The 16,710-nt window shown below is 40.5% G+C and overlaps 2 protein-coding genes across 10 annotated transcripts in view; one reads left to right on the top strand and one right to left on the bottom strand.

Annotated features, from left to right (window-relative positions):
• Nucleotides 1-393: 393 nt before the first annotated feature.
• Nucleotides 394-7,648, top strand: LOC136448073 (forkhead box protein N4-like). 3 transcript variants are annotated; one of them, XM_066447210.1, is made up of 6 exons: nucleotides 394-956; nucleotides 2,583-2,829; nucleotides 3,149-3,802; nucleotides 4,266-4,474; nucleotides 5,018-5,083; nucleotides 5,705-5,818. In XM_066447210.1, exons 1-5 carry the CDS (start codon nucleotides 696-698, stop codon nucleotides 5,036-5,038), a joined length of 1,392 nt encoding a protein of 463 aa, XP_066303307.1. In that variant the 5' UTR covers nucleotides 394-695; the 3' UTR covers nucleotides 5,039-5,083; nucleotides 5,705-5,818. The 3 variants fall into 3 exon arrangements, with proteins under 3 accessions (XP_066303307.1, XP_066303300.1, XP_066303293.1); XM_066447203.1 differs by lacking the exon at nucleotides 5,018-5,083 and having other exon boundaries at nucleotides 395-956; nucleotides 4,266-4,456; nucleotides 5,705-7,648; XM_066447196.1 differs by lacking the exon at nucleotides 5,018-5,083 and having other exon boundaries at nucleotides 395-956; nucleotides 5,705-7,648.
• Nucleotides 7,635-16,710, bottom strand: part of LOC136447981 (GATOR1 complex protein DEPDC5-like) — a 34,832-nt gene continuing 25,756 nt past the window's right edge. For 6 of the 7 annotated variants that reach the window (XM_066447153.1, XM_066447143.1, XM_066447164.1 and 3 more), the window contains 10 exons: nucleotides 15,753-15,821; nucleotides 14,074-14,220; nucleotides 12,977-13,185; nucleotides 12,562-12,694; nucleotides 12,211-12,319; nucleotides 11,799-12,026; nucleotides 10,541-10,704; nucleotides 9,745-9,916; nucleotides 9,077-9,137; nucleotides 7,635-8,576 (listed from right to left, as the gene is read on the bottom strand). In XM_066447153.1, the coding sequence (XP_066303250.1) occupies nucleotides 8,126-8,576; nucleotides 9,077-9,137; nucleotides 9,745-9,916; nucleotides 10,541-10,704; nucleotides 11,799-12,026; nucleotides 12,211-12,319; nucleotides 12,562-12,694; nucleotides 12,977-13,185; nucleotides 14,074-14,220; nucleotides 15,753-15,821 (1,743 nt within the window). In that variant the 3' untranslated portion in view covers nucleotides 7,635-8,125. The remainder of the gene's footprint in view (nucleotides 8,577-9,076; nucleotides 9,138-9,744; nucleotides 9,917-10,540; nucleotides 10,705-11,798; nucleotides 12,027-12,210; nucleotides 12,320-12,561; nucleotides 12,695-12,976; nucleotides 13,186-14,073; nucleotides 14,221-15,752; nucleotides 15,822-16,710) is intronic. The other variant, XM_066447163.1, reaches the window with a different exon arrangement.

The following is a 16,710-nucleotide window of genomic DNA, read 5'->3' as shown; positions in this document are numbered from 1 at the left end:
TAAGTGTTAGAGCTTGGGTTCAACTTCTTAGAGTCCAGTGAATGACATGTATCATGCAATGCCTCACACCAAAAACATTATATAGGACATTAACATATTACAAAGATCTGGTAGCTCAAAATACTCCTTGCTCAAAAACAGTATTTCTGAAACGTAGCTGAATGTCTTTTTTTTTTTGGCAGTCTGGCAAATTCATTGTTTGTCTGGCATGCTAAACGTCGGGAGTTTGTTTGCCCGACGTCGTCTGCAAGCACTCACCTAGCCGAGTTCGTCTGCTGCCGTTACACCACCAACCGTTTGTTACTTCCGCATTCCTCACACCCGGAAGTAAAGCCGGATAGGCTAATTACGCATGCGCTGTACGGGCGCGCGCTGCATGGTGGGAGCCGGGAATTTTAAATTTAAATCCAAATCTGTTTCCAACCAACATGTAACCGTTTTATCCAGACCAGGAAGGGACTAGGACGGTCCTGTGGATTTTAAAACGTTCTCATGAGGTTTTTCGAGTTTTCTCTTGTCTCTGCAGTAGTAGAAGACACGGATCGTACGAGTAGCAAGCTGGGACCTTTCTGCACGGAAAATTCCAGGTCTTAGGATTTTTTTCTCAATATTTTTGAAGATTTTTCACTTCCGGATTCTTGCGCACCGAGTATCGTTCTGAGCCTTTTGTTGGGGGAAATTTAAATTCGTCTTTTATGGCCATCGGAAACGGAGACGCAAAAATGGACTATTTCGGACAAGCTCCTGCCGATCCTGAGCAGTCGCTGCAAGAAATGATAGACTCGGACGTCCGCGATCAAATGCAGGAGATTTTGAAGGGTGCAGAGGATTTTGCCGACAACACAAATCTTATAAACATGGACTTGGACAAAATGCTGGATCTGCCGAGCGACTTGCAGAACCTGACCTGGGACAGTCCCGACTTCCAGCCACTGTCGTCTGCAGAACAAGCACAGGTTCGATTGGAATTAATTGTTTTTTCGAACGTTTAGAATGTTTTTAGAATGTGATTCTTATATTCCACAAAATGTCTATAGAGTTTTTTTTCTCAGAAAACTGTTCCGACAATAATTTTCTGTTGACCGCTGTTGTGAGTGAGACGTTCAGTTAGATTTCAGACGATTGATAACTTCTATCACAAAATAAGCTTACAGTTTTGTAATAGTTTGTACAACTGTCAAACCACACAAATTTTGACATTTGCAGTTACGTGACGTTAGGGATTTGCAAAGAAAGGATTTTCGGTGATTCAAAATTGTCATTTTTTGCACCGTGCAAAACAAAACGTCAGACCGTCGGTTCGGTTGATTTTCACTCTTGTAAAATCCAGACTATTGTCCAGACACTTACCTGAATTTGTTCTTACAATTATGTTTTCCATTTGAAAGAAAATGAAACACTTTTCAAATAATCCGTGTTGATAACGCTGAATAATACCCCGCAGGGCCAGTTGTTCTTGTCCCATTGTTTGAAATGAAGCCAAATCAAAACTTGCAATTTATACCGATATACCGTTGTTTTTTCAAGTTATGCGTTTCATTTTGATGCACAACCTTATTTTTTAACTTTATCTTGATTTTATTTTTAACGACATATGCATCGAAAACGTCACTTTCTTTGTTCAAGCGGCCATTTAAAATTACTCGTATCAAATGAACGTTCCAAATGTTTCAAAACGCAAAGAAACACAGTTAGCAAGTTTACAGTAGTTTTCAAAAGACGTAAAAAAGTGTCAAACCACAAACATCTGTTTCTGATACATTAATCCAAGCAGAAGCGTGGATATGTTTGTACAAGATGAAGGCTTGATAAGGTCTGGTGCTGTTGACCCATTTCTCAACTGCCGACACAGCGTGTGTAACCGACGTTTTGGGACATGTGGGGATTTTCCCACACAAGTGTCCTGGCATTTTCTCTGTTCTCAACTTTGCAATCTTTCTGTACATCAGTCAAAATTGATATTTGTCCAGTTTCAACCAATCATTCTCTGTTGTAGGTAATTTGAATTTTTGAACCGTTATAAGGATTTTTATTGATCTGATAATTCTGAAAAAAAATTATTTCTTTCTTTCCCCGAAGGACTCCTAGCCTGTTAATGTTAATTCTTGGAAAACTTATTTGATAATGTTAGATTCTTTTCCATATCTCCAAGCAGCTGTTAGGGTGATAGAATGACTGACATTTCCTAACTGCTGCTTTGGCCTTAATAGATTGTGGGGTCATGTGGCACAACGGCAGAGTGTTTGGATCAGAACCAAGTGGTCCTGGGTTCGAATACTGCCATGTCACTGATCTTGTGCCCTTTGGAAAGACACTTTTAACAACCTTTCTCACTTCAGTGAGTGTAAATGAGTACCTAGCCTAGGCTAGGGATGTCCCTCGGACAGGATGTTAAATGGTGTTTGGGGGAGAGCCATGTGACATTCCACGCACATTAAAGAGCCCACCACACCTTGAGAAAAAGAGTAGGGGCATGCCCTGGTTTGCAATGGTCCAGAAACCTTATACTTAGTTAAAGTTGGTAGCCTCAAAACCCAAGAAGAAAAAGAAGCTGTCTTAAATACAATCTGTTTTATCCACAGTACCTGAGTAACCTGAATGATTCGTTCGGAGATGAGAACTTGATGGTCAACCCCCAGACTGGCCTGCCGGTCAGCCCGCAGAAGGGCCAGGTCATCACCACGACAACCATGGCGGGGACGCCAACCATCACGTCCTCGCAGGGGATGCCTTCCCAGCATGCCATAGATCAATCCCAGCATGCAATGGGGCATATACAAGGGCAACAGCAGCAACAGCATTTTGTGACAAATTCCCAAGTTACACAAGGTAATTACTACCTTTGTGTTGTAGCTATTCTTTGTATCTAACATATACTGGTACAATTGTATCATGTATTGCATGATGTACATCAGCAAATGTCGTAATCAAATTCTTTTACTCATCACATTTTGATCGTTAATTTTTCTCTTTTGGGCCAGCAATACACTCTAACACAAATGATATTGCAGTGTCAGGATTTGTTCATATTTTCAAAAGCAGTCATTGGTATGCAATCCCAGGTATGCTAATACATTCGTACTTACAGCTGCAGGTACACTTGTAGTACATTTTAATGTTACTTAAATTTCGTGTGCTTTTTCTTCAGGTGTTGGAGTACAAGGGGTGTTCACGGCCACCCAGTTCCAAGCCTCACCTGTTTCCTCCATGCAGCAGCTCCCCCAGCAGTCCCCACAGGTACTGCAGGCCCAGTTTTTCCCTCAGTACATCAACGTCCTTCCAGCATCCTCCAACCAGCCCCTTTCTCCAACCTACGTCACCCAGCCAATGACAAGGCCCCTGCCGGTGTCCATGGCAACCAGTGTATCCACGCCCATCAACCACACGCATCGGCAACTGGACCAAACTTCGGAGCCAGCTCCGAAACAGCCCAAAATCGCACAGAAGGACAAAACGGAGACCGAAAAGGTCTATCCGAAACCTGCGTACTCCTACAGCTGTTTGATAGCGATGGCGCTCAAGAACAGTAAGACGGGCTGTCTACCTGTGAGCGAGATATACAACTTCATGTGCGATAACTTTCCGTACTTCAAGACTGCACCTGACGGCTGGAAGAACTCGGTTAGACATAACCTGTCGTTGAACAAGTGTTTTGAGAAGGTGGAGAAGAGCACAGGCGGCACCAGTAAGAAGGGGTGCCTGTGGACTCTGAACCCGGCCAAAGTTGCCAAGATGGAGGAAGAGGTTCAGAAGATCACCAGAAAAGACCCACAAGCCATAAGACGGTGTATGGCGAATCCAGGTGGGTAGCACACCTTTAGACTGACCCTACCTACAATCAATGCCAGAAAGTAATAAAAAAGATACATGTACCTACTAGAGACAACTAAGAATTTGTGAAATCATTACAAATTAAATTTGTCAACTTTTGTTTTTGTTGTGTTTGGCAAGAATCTTATGGACAGCCTTCTTTTTCACCGTCTTCCGGTAGACTTCTGCACTAACCAATACATATTAGTTGCAAAGTTGGTCTCACAGAAGTGAGAAGGTTAAATGTGTTGCTTCATCTTTGTGGCTATGAGCAGGGCTGATATGTTTTACATTATATCTATATGCAACATCTTGGCTTACTTGAAGGTCATGCAAGTTACAACAAAACTTTCATATACTAGTTCATGTATCTCTTTTTTGTTAGTACATGAGAGCGTTACGTTATTTCATGAGTCAGTGACATTAATTTTTTCTTTCTTTATTTATTTTTCCAGAATACCTGCCAGACATAGTAAAAGAGGGTAAGAAGTTCTGCGCCAACCCTTTCCCCAAACCGGAGACCAACTTCAAACCGGTGGAACGTGTGGAACCCGCGAATCCGATCCCTCGTTTACCGGACGACCAGACAACAAAGGACGCCGTCAACGACTTGCTGAGGGTCGAGACTAGTTTGATGGACCCGCAGGTACTATATTTCTTGGAGGTGAATCATCATTATATTCGTCATTTGTTTGGTTTGGTTTGGTGTGACATCCGTCCTTCATTTGGAACTTACCACTTAAGTCCTGGGAAAGTCACATATGTGTGTTTTGTAAACTATTACTTCTGAATATTGCAGCCATTTCATTTACACATGTCTGAGAAAATGTGACAAAATATTGTTCCAATTCAAAACTGTTCCTAAGAGTAACTAAGAGAGCTTTGACTTTTACTGCAAGTTAGTTGAAGTTCAAGTTGAGTGTGCAAGTAGACTGGTTCAAATTCTATCAACATGTACTGGTACTTGTGATTTTGATAGATTCAAGTGTGCTGTGGGGTATGAATATGTACCACAACGTTCCTAACAACATTACCATTCTGTTTCAACCATCACTATTACTTCTATTGACTTTAAATTCTGGCAGTACATGTGTACAGATTATAACGATTGCATTTCTGAAAATGAAAAAAACTTTACAAGAACTACCGGTTACCGGGTATTAAATGATCAAGGGAAACTCATTGTCGTCATTTTCTATTTTCCTAGGATGACAAACAATCCAGTTGACAATAACCTACAATCATGAATGGAAAGTGTCAGCCTTTCTCCAAGGTTCTCTTTGTAATATTTTTTCAGATGAAAGTGTGTGCCTTTGTTTGGCCCCAAAAAATGCACAGTTTTCAAACTCAAAGGAAAACTTTTTCAAATACTAGGCAGAAAAAGGCTCTACACCAGACCTCTTTGTGAGCATATTGATCCAAGTAATGGGTGTCATTGGCCTGTGGAAACTTTGCTGGATAAATGCAGACACTTTCTGACATTGTGGCAGGCTTGCTTTAGTTGGTGTTGGTTTGCTTTGTGGGACTGCTGCAACTTTACCAAACATAACATCCGGTTCAAGATGTGTGTGTGTGTGTGTGTGTGTGTGTGTGTGTGTGGTGCTTTGGTATCATGGTTGTGGGTTGAAGTAACACTAAACAAACATCAGGTAGATCAGGTGTCCCATCCTTGACTCTCATACTTACTATCATACACGAGCAGTTTTAACCTTTAAGCACTCAAAGCTACCTGTGCACCAGTATTGGTACATGGTGACTGCCATTAACGTTGAGTTACAGCTTAAGCTTAAATCTTGCTACCACTTATAACTACTTATCTTCTATAATAACCAGCCTGGAAAGAATGTACTAGCAAATATTGGTCTTGACCCTCGTATGAACTTTAACCCCACAGGTTGACCCGCCCTTGACCTCTGCCTCCACCCATCTCAACAACTCCCTCCTGGACGACCTGAACGCCCTTGGCGAAGACGGACTCCTCCTGGACACAAACGTGACCAGCAGCCTGACGTCAACAACTACCGCTGACATGGATTTCGGACTCTTCGGTCTCGGCTCGTACTCCCAACTTGAGAGCACTCGTGCGCAACTCAATAGTAGTCCAGTGAAAACGGTCACAGCTTTCACATAGGTAGGACTATGTACTTAAGATTACTTGGAATGGAAAGCTACTAGTATTTTCTTGTCAGCTAGTTTTTTGACAGAATCCGTTCACATCAAAGAATTAGTAGTTTTGTTTTGGTTGGCATATCAAAGAAAGTAACAGGTGTTTGACACTCTCTTCATCTTATGAATACAAGCTACATGTAATACAAGAAAAAAGGAAAGCTGTCAAGTATTTGATTTCATTATTTCCATTTTTTTGCTTGACTCTTTATGAAATACATGTATGAAGTACAGTTTTAATGGGAACTGTCCTGCTTTTAAGTCTGGGCCAGAAATCACTGCCAATTGTAGATGTATACATAATATGCTTTCTGAATGTAGCTTAGATAAACTATGATGTAAAACTTATCTTACTTCTTGTGAAGGTGAGACAACGTTTCACAGTGCAGAGTATGTTACCTCTAAGAAAACTGATCTGTCATCCACCAACTGACAAGTACTGTCACAGCAGAACTTAAGCTCCAACTATTGTCAGTTTTCTTTCATGACTTCTCCGTTTTGTATGGAATTGTATTTTGCAATGGTCTTGTACAGGATTCTAGAACTTTCTATCATTGTGTTTTTTTTAACATAAGGATTTGTAAACTAAAGTAGGTGGCGAAAGCGGTTGCGGTTCTAAGAAAGTGTAATATGAAATTTTGGTGGCATTGCTTGCATGTAAATATGCTTTTAAACAGGTAACCATGCTTTTACTTTTTAGATGAAATAACTATCAGAGAACTTTTAAGAAACTCTTCAACTTTATCAGATGATAAGTCACATATCAAGGCATATGCTACGGACAGATGTCAAATATAGTTTTATGTGATGGAACGTCAGTATTACCTACATAGAATAGTGTTACTGTTAATATCTGAAAGGTTTTAAAGTTGTATTTTGTCATCTTTCTCTTTTGAAAAACAAACAATTGTCACCAAAACAGTTACGCGAAAGAGTCTGCTGTATGCAATAAGCTGATGACTTTCCATGGACAAAAAATTATGATGTAAAAATTGTTGCTTTAGGCTGTACATATTTCATTCATCACTTTTGAAAAAAATGATCATTCTATGATGATGATACAGGGATGGATCAGAGAGGAACCTAAACATCATTTCCAGAGACATTTCCTTGAACTTTCAACTGAATTTTTGGCTGTGAAAATCAAATCAAACGTCGGCTACAAGCCCACTCCTTTGCAAGCTGATAGTCTATGTATCTACAATATATACATGTTGTAGTTGGCTAAATAAGCAAGGGAAGAATTCGGTACAAAAATATTGTAATAAGCCATCAAAATTTATTCTTTAAGCCATCAATTTTCATATGAACCCTCTATATCCATCTCTTATGATTAATGTGTAAAACTATTGAGGAAAGTTTTTTGTTATCAAAAGGTTTTCTATGATTATTCATCTCAATCATTGTGCAAATGGCTACATTTAAAGACTTGCTTGCTTCTAAGACTTGAATTTTGTAATGGTTGGCTTGCTTTCTTGTTTAAAAAAATTCAACCAACCAAACTTTTTTTGAGGCTCCTTTTGTGTAAAGTATAATTAAGTATGTGTGTTGGTTTCCTATAGGAAGAGTACTGTGTATGTTGTCCAAATAAGATAAGTATTAATGCCCTAGGCATGTCTCTGTACATATGGACAAAAATAATATACCCAATCAATAAAAAAAGTGCACCTGATCATTGTTTTATTAATTCTTTATGGACAATGCTATCTCTAAACAGTAAACTCTCTTGCTTCTAACAGTAATAGTTTTAGAAATGATAAACTTTAAAGCAGGACTTTCTCTTTACACTATACATGGGAAATAATACATAGACCTCTATGATCGCTATCTGCTCTTTTGATTTGATCAAACTTCATTCATGTGTACATTTTGTTTGATATAAAAGGAAGAAGCATCAAAACAAAGAGTTCATCCAATTTTTTTTTTACCAAGCTACATGTAGCCATCTTCATTTAAAATGTTGGCATTCTTTGTGTGTCATTCAGCATTCATTGTACTAACTTGACTATTGCAGCACAGGTTGTCATATGGTTGGTGTTTCACTGTTGTTTGGCTTTTAAGTCCACAAATAAGCAGCATTAAGCTTTTCCAAACCTCAGCCTTAGACTTTATGAACTCCTAAGATAACCACAATGTAGTTTGGCACTTGTCACTGTGCAAGGGCAGATTCCAGAGGCCCATGCTGACATTCCTTCCAGAAATCTCTCAACCTCCAATCCTCGTCCAAACAGAAGTTTGTCAAGTCTGCCAGCAGTCTCTCTCCAAACTTCTCCTCCCCAGTAGAGCTCGATCTCCACCTTTTTGTCAGTACATAGTTGTATGTCCAGTAGAAGCCGACCTTTCGCTCTTCCTCGGTGCCAGACTGCGACAACGGATTTCTAGTCCTCAATTGAGCATCGGATACTTCGTTCGGTGTCCCTGTTTCTGCGTTATTGCGCGAAAATTGAGTCTTGAACTTCTGAAGGCCTTGTGCTTTGGATTGGTACTCAGGTATTTGCACTAGCGCCACCCCAGTCTCGTGCACAAACTGCAGTCTGGTGGTCTGTTGGAGGTAGTAACTGCCGCTGCCTGGTCGACTGTTGTCTCGCACAAACCCAAACCTGGGAGGAAAAATGGAAATCATCAACATGATTGCTCTCTCATTAACCTTCTCCCTGCTGCCTAACTCTATAACCAAAAGGGAATTGGGTGCCAAACGGCTACTAGCTTCAGAGTGCTAAAGGTTAAAGTATCACAAACAGCAAGCTCAAACCCAAACCTGAGAAGAGCATTGAAAATTTGAGGCAAGACTGCAATGTACTAGTAACTCATTCTTTTTATTTCACTGTCCTAAATTGGTATCATTTGGCCAATTGCATAATTGATTTCTTGTATGAGCCATCCTTCATCATTAAAGGATGGTAACACTTAGTGAATTTGATTTTAAACAAAATCAACACGATGGCTCTCTCATTTAAGTATCTGAAACAGCAAGCATTTTCCTACATGTAAAACATGGAGGAACTGTACTTCTGAAGACCTTAACAGAACACTAGAACCACAAGACTTGAAAAGGTTGACAAAAAGGCAAATTTCCCATCCTCTCCACCAAACAACCTACCTCTTCAGAATGGTCTCCTGGAAGAGCTGTAGTCTCTCGCTGTGGGTGTCAGCACCAAATTCTGACAAATAAAGAAAGAGACTAAATTAGAAATGACAATGGATATCAGGAACAGGACAGAAACAGCATCTCTTTTCCCGAAGTCAGGACCATCACGCCCAAGACAAGCTTGGCTTACAGAGAGTGAGACTAACTGATCTAATACTATAGTAGGAGCTGGAGTTAAGCCCGTCTTGCTGCGACACGTTGGTGACCTCTCTGCGACTAAGCGATCTGACAGAGATCTCAACAAATTTCATCCATGAAAATCAAATCTTTTTAGGCTTCGTTCATTTTGTTGCTTTTCTAGTCACACTTTGCATGATATTCCCATTATAAAGTCAAGGGTAGGTTGCCAACGTGCCAAAGGTTCTGTGAGATAGGGGCTTTACAAAGGCTGCTCGTGAACAACCCCATTTTTTTCAAACTGTAAAACACAGGGCCTGGTTTGAACCCAAGATCTCTTGATTCTGGGCTATTACCCTACACTAAAGTGAGTATTTCACTAGCCTGTGTGCCGGTTTGTGCCCACTTTAAGAATGTCTGGAGCAATCAAAAATTTGGTGCAGTCCTGTGAGATACCCACTTAATGCATAACAAGATCTTATTTAGATATTACACTCACTGACCTTCAAACAAGCTGGTTTGTCCCTCCCCCAAACACCCCTCCAGCTGGAGTGGGATGAACTGTGGTCTTCGCAAAGGATCGTGGGTGGAGCTCTCGGGAAGGGCAAAAGGGTCATAGGGCACGGGCACGAGGTGGAAGCCGCAGCTTGCAGCCTTTCTGGCCCAGCCTGACAGCTACAGGGAAGAAAAGACATGGAAACATATTACTGTAATTCTTGATTTGTTCACTGTAACTTAATTTTAGCTGAGTTAACGGTCACTAGTCAACAGCTAAAATTTCATCATCACAAGTATTTGATCACTAATATTTGAGACGGTAATGTTTGTTCCCACCGTTAAAATTAAGTGCCATGACCTACTCCATTTCCCCCAACCGCTATATTTTCCTGCTGCTATATTAAAGTTATTTACAGTACATATTTTAGAATTATAGATAAATCATGATCAATTCATTGTCTACAAAATTAACGAAAGGTTTGAAAGAGCTATAAGCATATACATATTTATAATGTACCAGGTGCCTGCAAACCAAATATGCAAATGAGACGTGCCCTAGTGTCAAACCAAGATGATTACTACATGTACTTTGATTGTGGAAAGGAATCTAACAAACTTAATCTTACAATATATCTAAATCTTGTTTCACTTTCAGTACATGTCATGTAACACACACTGTACAGTCAGAATCTGATAAAAATAATTCTGGCAGCTACTGTATATTTCGAGCGCCACATTTTATTTCTGAATACGTTTTCAACACATTGACATGAGAAACAAGCTAGTACTTAGACCACTCACCAGATCATATAGGATGTTGGGCGTGGTCACCATCCACTGCACCTCAAACTCAAAGGAACATCCGGGCGTGTAGTTGCCATGGTAACGTAGGGTGCACCATTCCACGCGGTCGCTCTTCTTGTTCATGTCCACGTCCAGCACCATAGATTTGTAGGGAGGATTACCTGATGCCATAGGAAACATCGAAAATGTTTAGAGCTATGATTGAATCCTACTTCTGCTATTCTACATTCTTGTCTTTCCTAATTAAGATGTAATCAATATTAAAGGGATTTTTTTCCTGGTGTGTAACACTTTGGAGAAAAACTATGAGAAACAGCATTTTTGTATTTCATCAGTAAGTAAGGTTATGAATAGTGCTGCGTACTGGTACTGCGTACCGGTACTGTACCGTAAAAATTGATTAGGTACAGGTCCAAAATACCGGATCATGAAGTACCGGTACTGTACCGATATAAATTTACACCAAGTATGTGCTTATTTTGTGACTGATATCCTGACCTCATGGCCTCATGCAACACTAAACGTGACCAAAGCGACACCTGGGAACAGCATAAGTAATATGCAACAGATCATTCAGGCAGGCCGGGAGTTTTGATAGCAAGGCCTCAGGTAGGAAACCTAATTATGTTCTTTGAATAAAGATACTGAAACGTTGAAAACAGTTTATTTGTGTTTCTGTCATGATTGAAGAAGTTAAGAGGAACACATGTTAATTTTTCAGGTACAGGTACAGGTCTGGACCTGTACCTAAACCTCTGTACCGGTCCCTGTACCTGTACCTGTACCTGTACCTGATGTAACGTTTAGGTACGCAGCACTAGTTATGAAGCTTTAGTCACTTATACTACATGTAGCATTGACATAGACTGTACTACTTCCGGAAGATTCTAGGGAGCACATACACATCAGAGACTACATCTCAAACAATGAAGTACACAGTAGAGTCAAGCAAAACATCAGTCCGTTGCACAAGGACCTCCTAGCCACAGTTAAGAAAAGAAAACTGATTGACAGAATTGGTACGGCGATGTGTCACGGTCATTGGGACTACCCAAAACTATCATGCAACGAACCGTCCAGGGAGGAAGAAAGAGGGGTAGGCAACGGAAAAGATGGGAGGATAATATCAGAGAATGGAAACCAAGAAAGGTTGAGAAAACTGGTCACCAGATCTTCTGTGGTGCCTCAACAGTCAAATTATAGGATACATTTGCAGATGAGGTGAGATGAGTCTACAGAACTGTGTAGTACACACCTTTCATGCCCGGTATCCTGACATCTTTGATGGATGATCCACGGCCCCAGCTGCCAGGGGAACCTGTTTCCTTGGAGTCACTTCGTAACCGTGGAGACAGAAAGGATGGGACAATGGTTGCCATGGGGACAGATGTGATTGACACCTCGACCCAGTAGCTTTGGAAGGATGTGCCATCTGTTTGATAGGAGTATGATCCTGGGTACTGTCTTCCTGCCATTTCTGTCACTGAAAAATTCAACTCACAATTAGTAGTTTATAACATACATTAGTAACACACATTACATTCCACATACATCATACAAAATGTACTAAAAAAACTGACCAATCAGAATGCTTGTAACAATCATGATTTGTTTAATTGACTAATGAGAATGCCAGTAACAACCACGAGTCATGTCAAATTTCTCACCTCTCTTTCTGTTCTCCTCTGACAGGATGCAGTACAGGAAGAAACCATTACAGAAGGGGTGGCCGGGGTTCAAGGAGGCATGCACAATGTAGTGATCCTCTACAAGTTTCTGTGGTAAAAACAGTTCAGCAACACACAAGGATTGTAAAATAGTACAGTTACTGTGATTTTATTATTCTACAGCAAGTAATATCTATTTGTATGCAAAGTTCAACTTGTTGGCATGAAAACTTCCTGATAACTGTACCTTTAGGTAAAATAGTAAACATGTCATACGGAATGCTTGAGTCAACACAATGTCCATCCCTAACTTACTTTGGGGTTCACAAAGGGGATAGCAAGCCTTCTTACCTGCAACAGCTCCACCGCCTGTAAGTGTGAGACGACCCCATCCACAGCCTCCAACACCCAGGCCACAGCCTCTGCACTGATGAAGCTGTTAGCTGGCAGGTCTCTTTGGTCGGGTAGAAACCCTACACCAGTGCTGCACATAGAACAGGATGTAGGTTAGTGTAACTAGTCAGGGATCAACTGTGACATTGAATGGCCAAGCGGTCGAGAGGTCGCGGGTTTGATTCCTGGTATTCCTGGCTAGGAAAGGCACTTAACACGATTTTCCTCACTCCACCCAGGTATAAAATGGGTACCTCCAACATTGTTTCATTCTTTAGGGAGATCCTTGGTAGTAACAAAAGAAAAATTGAAGAACAATCCTCACAAAATGAGCAGGTAAAAGTCTACAGTAAGATACTAAATCTATACTTACGTTGAGTCCTTCATGGCCTTTATAATGACCTCTGGAGGTGAGGTCAAGGTCAGCTTCCCTTCCTGCTCCATCTCTGACTCCTCCCCCTCCCCCACAACGGTCGTTGCCATGGCGTCGCTGATCAGGTCCTCTGTGTTCTCTGTGTTGGATGTTGCCAAGGCAACAGCCCCCTCATTGGTGGAGGGTGGAATAGGGAAACTATCCACCTGCTGATGTGTGGATGAAAACAGAAAACATCTTATGAAATCTTTCTAAAAAATCTTTATGGTAGAGTATTGAGGCGTGGTGACAATATAGTGTCTACTACACTGTACTGTAAGTCTTGAAACTTTGGCATTGGTTTTATTTTCGTGGTGACCTCTCCACCACTAATTCACGATACAGTGAATATGCATTGCCTATGTTTTACTACCGTACTACAGAATTTTTTCAACCACAAATCTAAAACACCATGAAAACCTCCTTTTTTCACTGCGAAAGCAAATGAATACAGTATTTACTGTACGAGCCCAAGTTGCGATCAGTTTTGCCTAGTGTAAAGTAAGAGTTACTATCATAACAATGATACGTCAATGAAGGTTAGACATCCAGGTGATAAGATATGCAAGGTAACAGTTACTCAAGCAACTGGATAAAAGTTGGAAACAGTTTAAAATCTTGACCTTTTCCAATTTTTTCCAGTTGCTTGAGTAACTGTTACTTTGCATATCTTATTATGAACTTCCTGAATTCCATATTCTCACCTTAGCCTGTTGAGAGGACTGCTCCTTCTCTGCTGGTGCAGGGAGAGGGGACAGAGGGGCTGTAGGGGTGGTGGGCGCTGACAGGTTAAAGTGAACTGTTCTATTTCTCTATTCTCACCTTAGCCTGTTGAGAGGACTGGTCCTTCTCTACTGGTGCAGGGAGAGGGGACAGAGGGGCTGTAGGGGTGGTGGGCGCTGACAGGTTAAAGTGAACTGTTCTATTTCTCTATTCTCACCTTAGCCTGTTGAGAGGACTGGTCCTTCTCTACTGGTGCAGGGAAAGGGGACAGAGGGGCTGTAGGGGTGGTGGGCGCTAACAGGTTAAAGTGAACTGTTCTATTTCTCTATTCTCACCTTAGCCTGTTGAGAGGACTGCTGCTCCTTCTCTGCTGGTGTAGGGAGAGGGGACAGAGGGGCTGTAGGGGTGGTGGGCGCTGACAGGTTAAACCCTCCTCTCCTCACTCCTGATGTAGGCGTGCTCAACTCCTTATTATCACCTCTCTGCACACAAGGAATAGCAGACAAAATACGGAGTTGTACACTTTGATGTGGTAGTACTAGGTATGTAGGTAGTGTAAGGGTTAGCAGTGTGTAATACACATATTATATACACAAGCTGTAAGAATAAGCCTGTTCATGGTTCCAGGTGCACATGTGCAGCAAGATGCATTGTGAGTAATTCTGTAAATGGGGTTTTAATTTCGCAGTAGGGAGAAAATGGAGTGTTTGCAGTGGTTTTAAGTTTGTGGTTGAAACAAGGGGGTAGGCAGGCAGGAGACAGAAGAAGCATTTTTGCAGTAGTTTTAAAGGGGCATATTGTAGAATCTGGTGGGCAAAAACTACAAATAGTAAGAATTTCAAAGATCTACACTAAGATTCACATTTGTAACTTATTTGTTACTTATTTCCAACATATTCCCGTCATTTTGTAACATTTCCACCATTAATAAACGACGAAAAACGCAAAACGTGTAAAATCTGGTTCACTTACGTATTAACTTGCGTCCCGCAAGTTAATATGCAAATAAGCCAGCGTAGAACGCTAAGAAATAATCGAATCGACCGTTACGGTCCGAGATCGAGCGTCATAGGAAAATCACCACAAGTGATCAAACTTCAGAACGTCGCACGTTCGATCGCGTGTTCGGCGATGGTTCGACAAAATGGCGGACAAGTCAAGTGGTGGTGGGGATTGTGTATACAATGTATAATTTTTTTAAGACGTTCGCACGATACTACAAAGTCGCATCCATACGTGATGAATATTGCTGTGCAGTGTAATAAATGTAGATTCAACTAATGATGTAGAAAAATAATCAAAAACAAAGAATTTTGTTTTATGTTCATGTCACAATATGCCCCTTTAACTTTGTGGTGAAGAGGTCACCATGAAAACTGTGAACATAAAACCACAGAAAAATGTCAATATTTACTCTCTGAAAGGTGGAGACCCCTAACTTGTAAACAGTCCTTGTCTAGATCATACGTAACACATGTGCATGACATGTTTTATATATTGCCATGTTTCATATATATATATATCTCAGGGGTCTTAGACATACTACCACAATACACCTTTCTGCACATGAGCAGTTGAAACCATGTACAGCCTTATAGTATACGAGTAGTTTGTTAGTACAGATGTACACATCGAGGGTAACCTGTATATGCTGAGCGGTAGTTAAAAAGTACAGAGGAAAGACATCTTTGAATGTTACATTCAGATTGTATAATTTCTCTTCTGTTTTAAAAGTGGAAGTACCTACAGCAGAACAGAGGGAAGGAAAGAGAAAGTATGAGAAAGAAAATGGCACAAGTTGATGTCTAACATAGAAATGACAATTCGATGTCTGGATGTCCGTGTAAACAAGTCCAACAAAACACTTGCTATCTCTTCCTGGGAAATAACCCTCTCCCTGCTGCCTAAACCTGTGAGCAGCACAAATTTGTACCAAAAGACTACCTTGGTAGGAGGAAGGTTAAGTGAGTACATATGTGTTAACAGAGGAAAGTGTTAGACATGATGTCCATACCTCTTCCTGCTCATGGTTGCGGACATGGCGCAGCAATCCCATGAATTTTGCAATGCCCTGTATTATTTTCTGAATACAAATCGGTACAAAATGATATGGTGGTTGCACAGTTGTTATGAATTATGTAATGCTATTTAGATTAGGAAATGGCAGTCGCCAGATTTTATGTTGTGATCAACCGATAAATTGTTTAGAGACAAGAAGAAGAAATATTATAAAATGTTCTGAATCAAAGTTTAACTGTTATTGCCAACTTAAAGAATTGAACTTATAATGTCCCAATTTTTGTGCTGGCAATTACAGTTCAACTTTGATTCAAAATGACTTCTACCAATACAGATGAATCTCAAGACTTAGTGATTATTAAATGTTAATTTATAACAAATTCCTTTTAGTTCATAATTGTCACAGAATCTAGCCAGCATTAGATAACCTTTTAGTTTTACTCCATTTTTATGTGAACTTATTTCTACTGTACAGTCAGTTAAAGGATCATAACAACAGATAGCATTGTAGTGCTGGTTACATGTAGCTACATGTACTTGAATAGGGATACAACGTATCTTTGAGCAAAATGTCAACAGGTATTAAATCTTGAGTTGTCGGCAGAAAGATTAAGCTAGGTAGAGAGAAAGGATAATCAGTAAAGTCAAGTTTAAGAGCTGAGCAGTACATGAGGGTTTGAAAGGACAAAGTTTTGCCACATTTTGTAGCCAGAGAATATGGGGTTCAAGAGTTGATCAAGCATGGGTTACTACTGCATGTTGAAGACAATCATAGGCCTGCTGTATCAATATTAATTATATCAGTAGCAAGAAAATATTAATGACAACACAACACAACCTTCCATTTGGGTGACTTATAATAAGGTTAGCAAAAGTGTGACATTTTGTAGTTAGTAAAGGTGTTACAACAATAGCAAGCTGCCGAGAATGTTAGCATTTATATCAGTAAGTCA

Source organism: Branchiostoma lanceolatum, chromosome 1, assembly GCF_035083965.1.
Source record: "Branchiostoma lanceolatum isolate klBraLanc5 chromosome 1, klBraLanc5.hap2, whole genome shotgun sequence".
Classification (NCBI taxonomy): domain Eukaryota; kingdom Metazoa; phylum Chordata; class Leptocardii; order Amphioxiformes; family Branchiostomatidae; genus Branchiostoma; species Branchiostoma lanceolatum.
The sequence above is the reverse complement of the archived record's forward strand: the minus strand, read 5'-3'. Positions and strand labels throughout refer to the sequence as shown.

Bases quoted from the DNA above. Each gene is read 5' to 3' on its own strand.
- LOC136448073 (XM_066447196.1), top strand. From the start codon at position 696: ATGGCCATCGGAAACGGAGACGCAAAAATGGACTATTTCGGACAAGCT. The intron at 3,803-4,265 runs GTGGGTAGCACA...TTATTTTTCCAG, and splicing joins ACGGTGTATGGCGAATCCAG to AATACCTGCCAGACATAGTA. The intron at 4,475-5,704 runs GTGAATCATCAT...TTAACCCCACAG, and splicing joins AGGTACTATATTTCTTGGAG to GTTGACCCGCCCTTGACCTC.